The following is a 13857-nucleotide window of genomic DNA, read 5'->3' on the forward strand; positions in this document are numbered from 1 at the left end:
GTATTTTTGGGAGATTGCAATTAAATCAGTGTAGGTTACTCTAGGGAAGATTTGGCATATTTGCAATTTTGAGTCTTCCTGTCCAAGAACAAGATATCTCTCTCCTTTTATTCAGGTTGCCTTTTTCCCTCTCAGAGTTGTAATTTTGTTTTTATAGGTACTGCACTTTAGGTTTAAGTAGCTAGAATGTTTTTTGTTGCTTTCAAGAATGTGATTTTTATTTCTACCAGTTTTTGTTTGTCATAATATAAATGTCAACAACTTCAGTGTCTCCGTTAGCATTCAGTTGGTTCTTTAGGATTTTCCAGGTGTATAGCTAATGTCTTTCAAATAGTAAATATGCTCTTTTTAACTTGTATACCTTTCATGTTGTCTTCTTTTCTACTTACATTGGTTAGAATTTCTAGAACAGCATTAAACAATAGTGATGCTAACAAGCACTTTTATTTTTACCATTAAACATAACGCTGGTTGTTGATTTGAAGGGTATTGGAAAATGGAAAATGTGTGTATTATATTAAAGGGTGGATGTTGAACTTCATCAAGCACTATTTTGGTTTCTATCGTGGGATTTTTATAGGATTTTTCCTTCACTTCAATAAATTACATTAGTAGATTTCCCTTTGAATAGTGTCTCTTTTAAAATGAGATTGATATATAGGGTTTTAAATTTGTTTATATCATCCTTCTCAGGCTTTGGTTTCGATTTTGTTTCATAAAATTTGTTAAGCTTTTCATCTTCTGGTATGTTCTGAAACAGTTGATATGGTGTTAAACTTTAATTTTACTTGAAGATTAGAAGTAATTCACTTGTATCTGAAGAGTTACTTAGCAGTATTCTTTTGGATAGTTCCTTAAGAGCATTGGAGTTTCTTTCCTGAGTCTGTTTTTCATTCTGTATAATTTCTTATAATTCTTTTTCCTAAATTTTGGTATTCTTCCTGAGTTAAGTGATTGACTTATCTTTAGTCTTATTCATTAATGAAAATATTTAGAACTGTATGTACTGAGTGGGACAAACAAGTGGTATTTAACACCTTTTGCCTCGTCAGACCTGGCACCTCTAACAACTGGCTTCATTCCCTGACATCCTGGTTCTTTGATTCTCTGATCCGCACCAATATCCTTGTCAGCTAACTACATGAGCCAATAAATAAAGTTTCTTGAGTTTTTTGTTGTACTATCTGCAGGATATCTTTAGCTTATCGTTGGTGGACATACCATAGAAAAAGCTTCAGGTGGTTAAATAATTACAGAGCTGTTTTGGTCTTCTCTTACCTTATGTCTTGTGTACGTTTTCTTGCTGTTTCCTTTGTTTTATATCTTTTTTTTTATTATTTCAGCAAATTATGGGGGTACAAATGTTTAGGTTATGTATGTTGCCCTTGCCTCCCCACTCCCCCCCCAAGTCCGAGTTTCAAGTGTGCCCATCCTTTGGATGGTGCGCATTGCACTCTTTGTGTATGCAAATACCCGTCCCCTCCTCCCCCTTCTGCCCTGCCCAACATCCAATAGATGTTATTCTTATATGTGCATTTATGTGTTGATCAGTTAATACCAGTTTGATGGTGAGTACGTGTGGTGCTTGTCTTTCCATTCTTGGGATACCTCACTTAGTAGAATGCGTTGTCAATTGAATTCTTAAGCTCTAGAATTTCTGCTTGTTTTTTTTTTTTTTAATTATTTCAGTCTCTTTGTTAAATTTCTCTGATAGACTTCTGAATTCCTTCTCTGTGTTGTGTTGAAGTTCATTGAGCTTCTTCAGGACAGCTATTTCGAATTCTTTGTGTGAAAGGTCACCTATCTCCATCACTCCAGGCTTGGTCACTGGTACCTTATTTAGTCCGTTTGTGAGATCACATCTTCCTGGATGTTCTTGATGCTTGTGGATGTTCGTCAATGTCTGGGCATCGAAGAGTTAGGTCTTTATTTTAATCTTCACAGTCTGGGCTTCTTTGAACCTGTCCTTCTTGAGAAGATTTTCCAGATACTCAAATGGAATTGAGTGTTGTGGTCTAAGCCTCTGGTCACTGCAGCAATGTTGGCATTGGGGGTGCCCCAAGCCCAGTAATGCTGTGACTCTTGGAGTTGCCTGATGGTACTGCCTCGGTGAGGCTGGGTAACATACAAGAGAATTCCCTTGGATTGCCAGGGAAAATTTCTCATTCTCTTCCTTCACTCTCTGTGCTGGGCTGCTGGAGTTGGGGGAGGAGCAACGTGGGCACTCTTTCGTGGCAGCCCCAGTGCCAGGTCACACCTGAAGCCAGCCCAGTCTCACCCAGAGCCAGTGGTGGCTATTGCCTGTCTACCTATAATGTTTATTCACAGCCCAAGGGCTCTTTAGCAGGTAGTGAATCCTGCCAGGACTGGGTCCTTCCTTCAAGGAGGCATGTTTTCTTCTGGCCCAGGGTGGGTCTGGAAATGCCCTCCAGGAACTAACGCCTGCTGGACTCAGGGGCCTCAGGAGCCTGCTTGGTGCTTTATTTTACTGTGGCTGAGCTGGTACCCAACTTGCAAAACAAAGTCCTCTGAGCTCTTCCTTTTCCTTTCCTCAAGCAGAAGAAGACTCTCTCTAAGCCATACTGCCTATAGTTGGGAGAGAGGTGACACAGGCCCTGGGGCGGGGAATAGGGGAAGGGTGGTGTAGGCAAATGCAAGACTGTCTTTTCTGCCCGCTTCAGTGCCTCTTTCCTTGATATAATGTTAAAACCAAGTAGTATGACCACTCACTTTATTTTTGGTTCTTCTGAAGGTACTTTCTCACGTGGATAGTTGTTGAATTAGGTGTTTGTGCAGAGGGACAATTGATCACTGGAGTTTTCTATTCAGCCATCTTGCTACAACCCACCCCAGGCTCCTTGTCTTGTTACTCTGTTAATCTTGATTTGGGATGGGTGGATGAAGTTCTTCACCTACGAATTCAAGCTTGATAAATAAGAAATGATGGAATCACAAGAATCATCACTTTGCAATCCTCGGTGTAATGATTGATTCAGAAAAGGATCATCAGTGGCCAAACCATTGGGTAAAAAGTTGTAGAAGGGCGCGATGGCTCATGCCTGTGATCCTGGTGCTATGGGAGGCCAAGGTGGGAGGATTGCTGGAGCTCAGGAGTTCGAGACCAGCCTGAGCAAGAGAAAGACTCTGTCTCTGTTAAAAATAGAAAAATTAGCCAAGTGTGGTGGTGCGAGCCTGTAGTCCCAGCTACTCGGGAGGCTGAGGCAGGAGGATCATTTGAGCCCAGGAGTTTGAAGTTGCAGCGAGGTATAATGATGCCACTGTACTCTACCCAAGGCGATAGAGTGAGACTCTGTCTCAAACAAACAGACAAAAAAAAGTTGTATAATATGATAATGCACATAGTTTCAAAGTATCATCTCACAGATTATTAATTTAAAATGGGGGAACATACCTTTACAACTGACATCTTCCAAATGGGGGAATGGGGGCAAAAAAAGATGGAGCTAGGGGCTGTTTTAGATTAAAAGAGAACAAAGCATGAAAACTAAATATATAATGCTTGATTAGATTCCTGGATTTAAGAAATAGATGTGTATTTGTCAACAACAAAAAAAACCTAGATAGAACTTCAAATGCTCATCAGTTGAAGATTGGGTGAATAAAATTTGGTACAGCTAAACAATGAAATTCAATTCAGCCATTAAAAAGAATGAGAAAGGGAAAAAAACAATGTAAAGGTAAAGGGCATTGTGGAAGTAGTTGGGTAAATTTGAATGTGGAGTATAATAAGGAATTTTTTCCCATAATAACAAATTCACCAATTCTTAAGCACCCTGTCCAGCAATTCAATTTGATTCTGACACCATCCACCTAGAGTTAGCGTCAGATCCCACAAGTTAAAGGACTCAGTCCCACAAGACTGCTCCCACCTCAGATGCCAGTCACAAGTCCTGGGCCACCTATACTTCTGATCAACCAACTATCAATTGAGTGTTCCGGTAACCCCCTCCTTGGGTTTAATAATTTGCTTCAGCAGCTCACAGAACTCAGAAAACCACTTTGCTTACTATTACTGGTATACTATAAAGGATACAACTCAGGAACACCCAAATGGAAGACACAGGGCAAGGTATTGTGGCTGGAGAGTGGGGGGGATGCGTGCGTTTTCTATGGCCTCCCTCCGAGCTCGCCATTCTCCCAGCACCTCATTCTATTCATCAATCTTGAATCTCCCTGAACACTGTCATTTAGGGATTTTTATGGAGGTTTCATCACATAAGTATGATTGATTATTAACTGAGTCTCTAGCCCCTCTCCCTTTTCTGGAGGTTGGAGAGTGGAACTGAAAGTTCTAGGCCTCTGATCAAGGCTTGGTCTTTCCGGTAGTTAGTCCCCATCCTGAAGCTGTCTAAGGATCTACCAAGAGTCACGTCTTTGGAACAAAAGATGCTCCTATTATATAGGAAATTCTAAGGGATTTAGGTACTCTGTGTCAGGAATCAGAGAGAAAGACCAAATATTAGAACAAAAGATGCTCCTTCCCCACTGTCATTCAGGAAGTTACCAGGGTTTTAGGAGTGCTGTTTCAGGAACTGGGGACAGAGATCAAATTTATTATGCCACAACTGAGTATTAGACAATATTGTTAATCACTATTAAATTTTTCTGGTGCGATAATGGTTTGGGGTTAACTAGGACAATATCCTTATGCTTTAGAAGTATAAGCTGAAGTAATTAAGGATAAAGTATCTCAGTGTCTTTAACTTTCAGTTTGTTCCAGAAAAAAAGAGGGAGGAATAAAGTAAATATGGGGAAACACCTTTTTAGATTTACAAATTTCAAATAAAAAGTTTGAGGGGGAAACTGTACGTATGTTCTTTCAGATGCCCTTCAGGATCATTTTGTCAGGTTCCTTTAGAAATCTCATTAGTATTTTTGGGAGATTGCAATTAAATCAGTGTAGGTTACTCTAGGGAAGATTTGGCATATTTGCAATTTTGAGTCTTCCTGTCCAAGAACAAGATATCTCTCTCCTTTTATTCAGGTTGCCTTTTTCCCTCTCAGAGTTGTAATTTTGTTTTTATAGGTACTGCACTTTAGGTTTAAGTAGCTAGAATGTTTTTTGTTGCTTTCAAGAATGTGATTTTTATTTCTACCAGTTTTTGTTTGTCATAATATAAATGTCAACAACTTCAGTGTCTCCGTTAGCATTCAGTTGGTTCTTTAGGATTTTCCAGGTGTATAGCTAATGTCTTTCAAATAGTAAATATGCTCTTTTTAACTTGTATACCTTTCATGTTGTCTTCTTTTCTACTTACATTGGTTAGAATTTCTAGAACAGCATTAAACAATAGTGATGCTAACAAGCACTTTTATTTTTACCATTAAACATAACGCTGGTTGTTGATTTGAAGGGTATTGGAAAATGGAAAATGTGTGTATTATATTAAAGGGTGGATGTTGAACTTCATCAAGCACTATTTTGGTTTCTATCGTGGGATTTTTATAGGATTTTTCCTTCACTTCAATAAATTACATTAGTAGATTTCCCTTTGAATAGTGTCTCTTTTAAAATGAGATTGATATATAGGGTTTTAAATTTGTTTATATCATCCTTCTCAGGCTTTGGTTTCGATTTTGTTTCATAAAATTTGTTAAGCTTTTCATCTTCTGGTATGTTCTGAAACAGTTGATATGGTGTTAAACTTTAATTTTACTTGAAGATTAGAAGTAATTCACTTGTATCTGAAGAGTTACTTAGCAGTATTCTTTTGGATAGTTCCTTAAGAGCATTGGAGTTTCTTTCCTGAGTCTGTTTTTCATTCTGTATAATTTCTTATAATTCTTTTTCCTAAATTTTGGTATTCTTCCTGAGTTAAGTGATTGACTTATCTTTAGTCTTATTCATTAATGAAAATATTTAGAACTGTATGTACTGAGTGGGACAAACAAGTGGTATTTAACACCTTTTGCCTCGTCAGACCTGGCACCTCTAACAACTGGCTTCATTCCCTGACATCCTGGTTCTTTGATTCTCTGATCCGCACCAATATCCTTGTCAGCTAACTACATGAGCCAATAAATAAAGTTTCTTGAGTTTTTTGTTGTACTATCTGCAGGATATCTTTAGCTTATCGTTGGTGGACATACCATAGAAAAAGCTTCAGGTGGTTAAATAATTACAGAGCTGTTTTGGTCTTCTCTTACCTTATGTCTTGTGTACGTTTTCTTGCTGTTTCCTTTGTTTTATATCTTTTTTTTTATTATTTCAGCAAATTATGGGGGTACAAATGTTTAGGTTATGTATGTTGCCCTTGCCTCCCCACTCCCCCCCCAAGTCCGAGTTTCAAGTGTGCCCATCCTTTGGATGGTGCGCATTGCACTCTTTGTGTATGCAAATACCCGTCCCCTCCTCCCCCTTCTGCCCTGCCCAACATCCAATAGATGTTATTCGTATATGTACACGTATGTGTTGATCAGTTAATACCAATTTGATGGTGAGTACATGTGGAGCTTGTTTTTCCATTCTTGGGATACTTCACTTAGTAGAACGCGTTCCAACTCTATCCAGGAGTATACAAGAGGTGCTAGATCACCATTGTTTCTTAAAGCTGAATAGTACTCCATGGTATACATATACCACATTTTATTAATCCACTAATGTATTGATGAACACTTGGGTTGTTTCCACATCTTTGCAATTGTCAATTGTGCTGCTATAAACATTCTGGTGCAGGTGTCTTTCTTATAGAGTATCATTTGTTCTTTTGGGTAGATGCCCAGTAATGAATTGCTGGATCGAATGGTACTTCTACTTGTATCTCTTTAAGGTATCTCCATATTGCTTTCCACAGAGGTTGCACTAGTTTGCAGTCCCACCAGCAGTGTATGAGTGTTCCTATCTCTCCGCATCCACGCCAACATTTATTGTTTTGGGACTTTTTGATAAAGGCCAGTCTCACTGGAGATAAGTGATATCTCATTGTGGTTTTGATTTGCATTTCCCTGATGATTAGAGATGTTTAGCATTTTTTCATATGTTTTTTTGGCCATTGTTCTGTCTTCTTTTGAAAAGTTTCTGTTCATGTCCTTTTCCCACTTTTTGATAGGGTCATTTGATTTTTTCTTGTTGATTTTCCCGAGTTCTAAGTAGATTCTGGTCATCAGCCCTTTATCGGATTTGTAGCATGCAAAAATTTTCTCCCATTCTGTAGGTTGTCTGTTTGCTCTTGTGACAGTTTCTTTGGCTGTGCAGAAGCTTTTTAATGTTTCATATCTTTTATTGTGGTTGCTCCTCCTCCCACCACAGAGATTTGAAAGATGTTTAATTTATTTTTAGTTTTACAGGTGATTACGTGTTTATGCCTAAACCCTTATTTCCTCTTCATTTACTTTAGCAAAGTCTGTTGACTCCCACTGTGAAGTATGAGGATATGTATTCTCTCTCACTAATTCAGTCCCCTTGTGTTGGTTTTCACTGATTCTGTAATTCTTTATTGCTCCCTCCAATTTATTTTTGCATTGCGGGCATGAAGGTCACAATATATTCTTAGGTGAATAAAGCAAGGTGCAGTACAATGTGCATAATATGCTACCTTTTTAAAAAAAAGAAAAATAAGAATATATCAGTATTTGCTTGTACATGAAAAGAAACTAGAAAAATACACAGGAAATTAATGAAAGTGAATACCTGTTGACAGGGATGGGAACAAGACTTCAAATTCTATACCTTTTTCCACTGTTTGATTTTTGAATCATGAGAACGTTACCTATTCAAAAGAAAGAACATTTAGATGCATAGAAATAGCAAAAAAAAAATTTACCATTACATAACTTTGTTTCTTAATACCTGTAATATTTACCTTTTATAACTGTAATTACCATAGTTACTTAGGTTTAATTTTGTATTTGTAATGGATTCAGTGCGCAGGCCACTCTTTTCCTACCATCTTTTTCTCATTCATTAATACCTTAACTCATATCTAAGGGATACATGTTCAAATAGATTTTTCAGGATAAAATCTAACTATTATATTTTCTTAGCTAGATGTAGAATTCTTGGTTTAGAGCATTTTATTGCTTTAAAGATGATAAACAGTGCTTGGTTGTCACCACTTTCTAATGTATCTGACACTGGCCTTATTTCTTTGTGAGTGACATGAGGTAATGTCACCTCATTATGGGAGACAATAAACCTCTGGCATTTACTATTAGGAGATGAATTACTATCATACTCAATTTTCTTATTAGTTTGGGAGCCAGAGAATCTTTTTCCCTGCATATTCATTCCCAGTCTTTTCCTTATTGTAACTACAGAAACTGCAGTTTAATTTTTTTCGCTCTGTTTCATAATCAGAGTTTATGCTTGCCATCACTGAAAGTAACTAGAGTACTGAGCGATATTGACTGGTTTTTTCCTTTAAAGACTATACCTTTCGGAGTATTTTCTATTTTGAGTTTCAAAAATAAAAGTATTATCAAATAGTAGTCTGTTTTCTATAAAATAATTCAATTCAGCCTGTTCTTTCCAGGATTTTAAAATTCTTTTTCTGATTGTGACAGTGTTTTTAACTTTGCGCCATAATTTTGGAGCCAAAACAATTCCGTTTTGTTCTACTTTTTTCTTTAGTTCTTAACAGTATAATGCCATAGAGAAGATAAAACCTCTGCTCTAATCCTTGCCTCATGAGATTGATAGGTGAATAGAAATTTTTTTTTCTGTACCAAGTTACAGGATAAGATATAAGAGGTGAGTTTTTTCTTTTCTTTTTTCTTTCTTTCTTTCTTTTTTTTTTTTTTTTTGAGACAGGGTCTTGCTCTGTCTACCAAACTAGAGTGCAGTGACATCATCATAACTCGCTGCAACCTCCAATAAACACCTAGGTTCAAGCAATCCTCCTGCCTCAGCTTCTGGAGTGGCTGGGACTACAGACATGTGCCACCACGCCTGGCTAATTTTTTTAAATTTTTTTTTGTAGAGATGTGGTCTTGCTATGTTGTTGCTCAGGCTGGTCTCAAACTCCTGGCCTCAAGTAATCCTCTCACCTCAGCCTCCCAGAGTGCTGGATTATAGTTGTGAGCCAACAGTGCCTGGCCAAGATTTTTTTTTTTTAATCTTTGTAATTAGCTGCCCCTCTCAGAATATTAGACCTGGGAATGTAATCACATTTTAACTGGTTTCAAATGTATTGAACTACTGGAAGATACATAACTTCTAAAGGAGAAACTAAAAACATTTGAAACTTTCACCAGCTTTCATTTTGAGGCATTATGGGTTTTGGAAAAAATTTGATATTGAAATTACTATGGTCCTAAGAAAAGTCCTAAATTTTGTTTCGATGATGTCTTTATCATGAAAAGGAACCATTTTACAGAGATGCCAGAGATCTAAGTCTGTTCTGGTCTGCAAATCTAAATGACTTTGAACCTGACAGCTACCTATGCCATTACCCAGGGATTTATGAGGACTGAAGAAAGTACTTTTATTGTACTGGTAAAATGTTTCTATTGTGAATACAAAGAATGATACTTAATTTTACTGATATTATAGGCATTTTTAAAAATTCTGAAATGACTTTAGATACATTGCTAACTACTTAAAAGTCTACCTTTTTGCTTTCTTTTACTTCTTAGGTATTACGATCAGCTACAAAGTTTTGAAATTGCTTGAAAATTTGGCTCTATTAAAAGTATAGGCTTAGTGTGTTGTTTTATTTTTTTAGAGACAAGGTATTGCTCTGTGGCCCAGGCTGGAGTGCAGTGGTGTCATCATAGCTCACTGCAGCCTCAAGCTTCTGGGTTCAAGCGATCCTCCTGCCTCAGCCTCCTGAGTAGCTGGGACTACAGGCAGTTGCCACCACAGCAAGCTAATTTTTCTGTGTCATTTTTTATCCATTAAGGTTGTCTATAATGCAGTATCTTTGTTTTGTTCTCAAAAAACTGACTGATATGGCCAGGAATGAATTAAAATCATAGTGATACATAGAGTCATTGTGTGTTTGTACATTTTGATTTATTCTGTGAGTCCCTTTGAATAAATAAAATGTTCATAACAATAAAGATTTTGTAGAATAAGGGGAAAAAGAACTCAGAAGAGAGATTGTAAATAAAAACTCCATTTCTTATTCTATTGATATTTTTTCAGCAGGTCTGTAAAGTCAAAACTATTTTTATAATAATGCTAAGATTATGATTTGCCTTTTGTACTTCATTATCTCATGAGTATACAGTCAAGTTTTCCAGAGATTAAGCAATATGTGATGATATCACTGCTTCGACGATTAGTGGAATGTGTGCTTGTACAGTGTTGTGTTTTCAAAATTTCTGAATTTTGATTTATATATGGTAAGTAGCGCTAGGTATAACCCACATAAACAAAAGCTCAATAATTTTTAAAAGTTTAAAGGAGTCCTGAGATTAAAATTTGTAAACCATTTCTCTCTGGCGTAAACTGAAGTTGCAGACTTGTTCCTTCTCATTTCCTGTTTATTGTAGGGAGTATTGGAGCCTTTTTTAGGAAACATAACCTGTTCTTTCTGCTGTATCAGGGAATAGAATGTGAGTTTTAAGTGTGAGTGGTACAGTTCAGGAAGTTGACGCTAAATAGTTCTTGCTTAAAGGAAGCAAGCTGAAAATGAAGGACAGAGAACTTTCCTTTTAATAATAGTGTCCAGAGTGATTATCTTATGAAATGATGTGCTCTCATCACCAGAGGGGTCCAAGCATAGATCAGACAACTATTGAGAGTATTTTTAAAGAAGATTAATAGTTCAGGTAAGGGACTGTACTAAAAGGGATCTAATAATATAAGGCCCCTTTAAAAAACACTTTAAAATCCTACAATTTTAAGGTTAGAATCACTTTGCCTACATGTGAATTTTGACACTAATAAATAGAGTGAAGTTCTTGTTAAGTGGTATCACTGAGTCAATTCTATTTATTTTCTTTCTCTCATAAAAATTTGGTATATTTAATCAACTTGCTTACTATTTTTTTCCCCATGTATTTTATTTCAGTTGGTCGCATCATGTTTCAGCTCTTCTCAGACATATGTCCAAAAACATGCAAAAACTTCCTTTGCCTATGCTCAGGTAAGTGAATTATTATTTCCAAGGAGAAGTCATGGCTTATAGTTTTACCTTGTTTAACAGAGTAGATATTTTCCTAGAAAAATAATGGGCTGCAAAATGAGTTTTGCAAATAAAAAAACTGTTTACTACACTGACTTCTATATGAAATCAGGGAAGCATTTCTTATGGGGAAGAGAGGAGAAAGAAATGCTCTCAGAAATGAAAAGGAAGGAAAGAATCTACTTTATGTAATGCAATCTTCTCTGTACATTGTAGTTGATAAAATACTAGCACATATTCAAAACTGATTTGTCTTGATAGAATTTTACAAATTTCAGTACTTTGAATAAATTTAGCATTCCAGATTTCATAAGAAATTTAGGGTTAGAAAGTAGAGAGGCAAAACATAGTGAAGCTTTTTTTATTATGCATAATTGGATTTATATTTTAAATAAGTAAGAAAAATGGGGAGGAAAAACATTTATAATGTTACTTTAAAATTAGAAATAATCTAAATTTTAAAAATTCATACTTGGGTACACACATACAATTTTAGCAACCAACTTCTTGATTTGGTTGATTCTTTCCATGAAAGGATGTGTTTATAGCTAAACTTCATTTCTTTTTTTTTTTGCAGGAGAGAAAGGCCTTGGGAAAACAACTGGGAAGAAGCTATGTTATAAAGGTTCTACCTTCCATCGTGTGGTTAAAAACTTTATGATTCAGGGTGGGGACTTCAGTGAAGGTAGAGCTAAAAGTTATGTTCTAATAACTCCAGTTTTTAAAAAGTACCTCCTTATTGCTTTTAATTGTAAATATCATGTCACTTATAGTATGATGTAAACATTATGTGGTCAGTAGTTGTTAGATGAATGAATATTATAGATCCAGAATGTATGAAAAAGCAAAATACTAAGACGTTTTCTTTTGTTTGTTTGTTTGTTTGTTTGTTTGTTTTGAGACAGAGTCTTGCTCTGTCACCTGGGGTAGAGAGTGGTGATGTCATCATAGCTTACTGCAACCTCAAACTCCTGGGCTCAGGTGATCCTCTTGCCTCAGCCTCCCAAGTAGCTGGGACTACATACACACACCATGATGCCCAGCTAATTTTTCTTTTGTTAGTAGAGATGGGGTCTTGCTTTTGCTCAGGCTGGTCTTGAACTGCTGAGCTCAAGCAATCCTCCCACCTTGGCCTCACAGAGTGTGAGGATTACAGGCATGAGCCACCGTGCCCGGCCTTTTCTTTTGGTTTTATGCAGTTTATTTTAGTAATATTATAATTACTTAGTGAATTCCTTTGCAATGAATGCCAAAGTACTATCTGATTGCTTTTGTTCTAGAATTTTATTGATGTGGTTATTGTTTGAAATAATAAGTGGGTTGTGGAGATCATTTTTTATGGCATTTATTGTAATAGGATTTGATTTATATTTTAAAAATAAAGTTAATTGAGGACTCTTAGAATTTGGTTATCTGTAGCAGTTATAAGGTTCAAAGTTTCCTTCAGCAAATTGGAATCATCAAAAATAATTTGTATGTTAATATATTTTTAATTTTCATTATGGTTTAACATAGCTCATTATTTTCAGGTAATGGAAAAGGTGGAGAATCAATTTATGGTGGATATTTTAAAGGTAAGGCTTAATATTTTATGGTCTTTTGTTTCAGTTCTGTTATTAAAGCAAGATTGATCATATATTTTAATGAGAAGAGGTTTACTTATAGTTCACTTGTTGCATGAAACTAATGCTGCATGAAAATACTTTATTTGCATGAATTTGGGGATAAATTATATTGTAATATGTAACTCTTAATTGACAAAATTAATTAAGGCTAACTTTATGGTTAAACATGACTTTCAGCATGGAGGTTAGGCAACTATATACATGAAAACTCCTATCTTCCTGCCTAAAACTGTCAACATATTCTTTTGTTTATAGAGAATGTGGTCTTTTGCAAAATGAAAAGGTAAGAGAACGAAGCTCAGTAACACAAACTCCAATTCTGTTCCCTTGCACCCTTCCTAATAAATTTATGGACAGTCTGGGTCAGGTTGTGGCTGGATTTCTATATTGCTTGATGAAGACTTGGAAAATTCTGTATATTATTTCATACATGCATCTGTATCTTTTTCCTTTTTCCAATGGGTTATTAGTTCCACATCAGGGAAAAGAATCTAGTTGTGGGGGTTTGTCCCCCCAAACCAAGCAATTTCTTAGAATAAAAGTTGGTATTTCCTCCTTTCTCAAAGGTTTGTATATTTTCTTTTGTATATTAGAACTATATGACTGTTTATTCTTATAGTAGTAGCATTTGCATAAATCTAACTATTGCATTTGCCCCAAAAAGCCTTAGAAAAGTCAGTTATAGAGATTTATAATGGGATCCAATATTACTAGGTTGTAACACTATAATAGCTTCAGCATTATAATAGTCTTTTATATTTCCTTTGGGGAAAATGGATTACTACTCTTTTTCAGAAGCCTGTTCCCAAGGTAATAATTTTTTAAAGTTTTCTATGTTTCTTTTTGTTCTAAAGAAAGATTTGTTTGTGTGAATGGTAAAAGAAAATTTAAATTAGTTTTCAAGGATATTTCTGCTGGAATTAAAGTCATTTCTAAGTGATCTTCATGACAGATTTTTTCCTTTGAACTAGTAGGAAACAGCTGCTGCTATCTGGTTCTTTTAGAATGTAGCAATTTAAAACTAATGTGGTAGGCCACTTTAATGTGGTTGTTCCCTGTGGCAGATACTTTTGTACCTTAAAATTGTATTTTGCCATTTAAACTTTTGTTTTTACAAGACTTCTTTCTTAGATAATTTTGTG

At 35.9% G+C, this 13857-nt stretch overlaps 1 protein-coding gene across 1 annotated transcript in view; it reads left to right on the forward strand.

Moving 5' to 3' along the window:
* Positions 1–13857, forward strand: part of NKTR (natural killer cell triggering receptor) — a 57403-nt gene that overhangs the window by 15641 nt on the left and 27905 nt on the right. Inside the window, exons 3-5 of the mRNA XM_012665503.1 lie at positions 10977–11051; positions 11668–11775; positions 12620–12664. Of these exons, the coding sequence (XP_012520957.1) occupies positions 10977–11051; positions 11668–11775; positions 12620–12664 (228 nt within the window). The remainder of the gene's footprint in view (positions 1–10976; positions 11052–11667; positions 11776–12619; positions 12665–13857) is intronic.

This window comes from Propithecus coquereli, unplaced genomic scaffold (assembly GCF_000956105.1).
Source record: "Propithecus coquereli isolate 6110/MARCELLA unplaced genomic scaffold, Pcoq_1.0 Scaffold1, whole genome shotgun sequence".
NCBI classification, from domain to species: domain Eukaryota; kingdom Metazoa; phylum Chordata; class Mammalia; order Primates; family Indriidae; genus Propithecus; species Propithecus coquereli.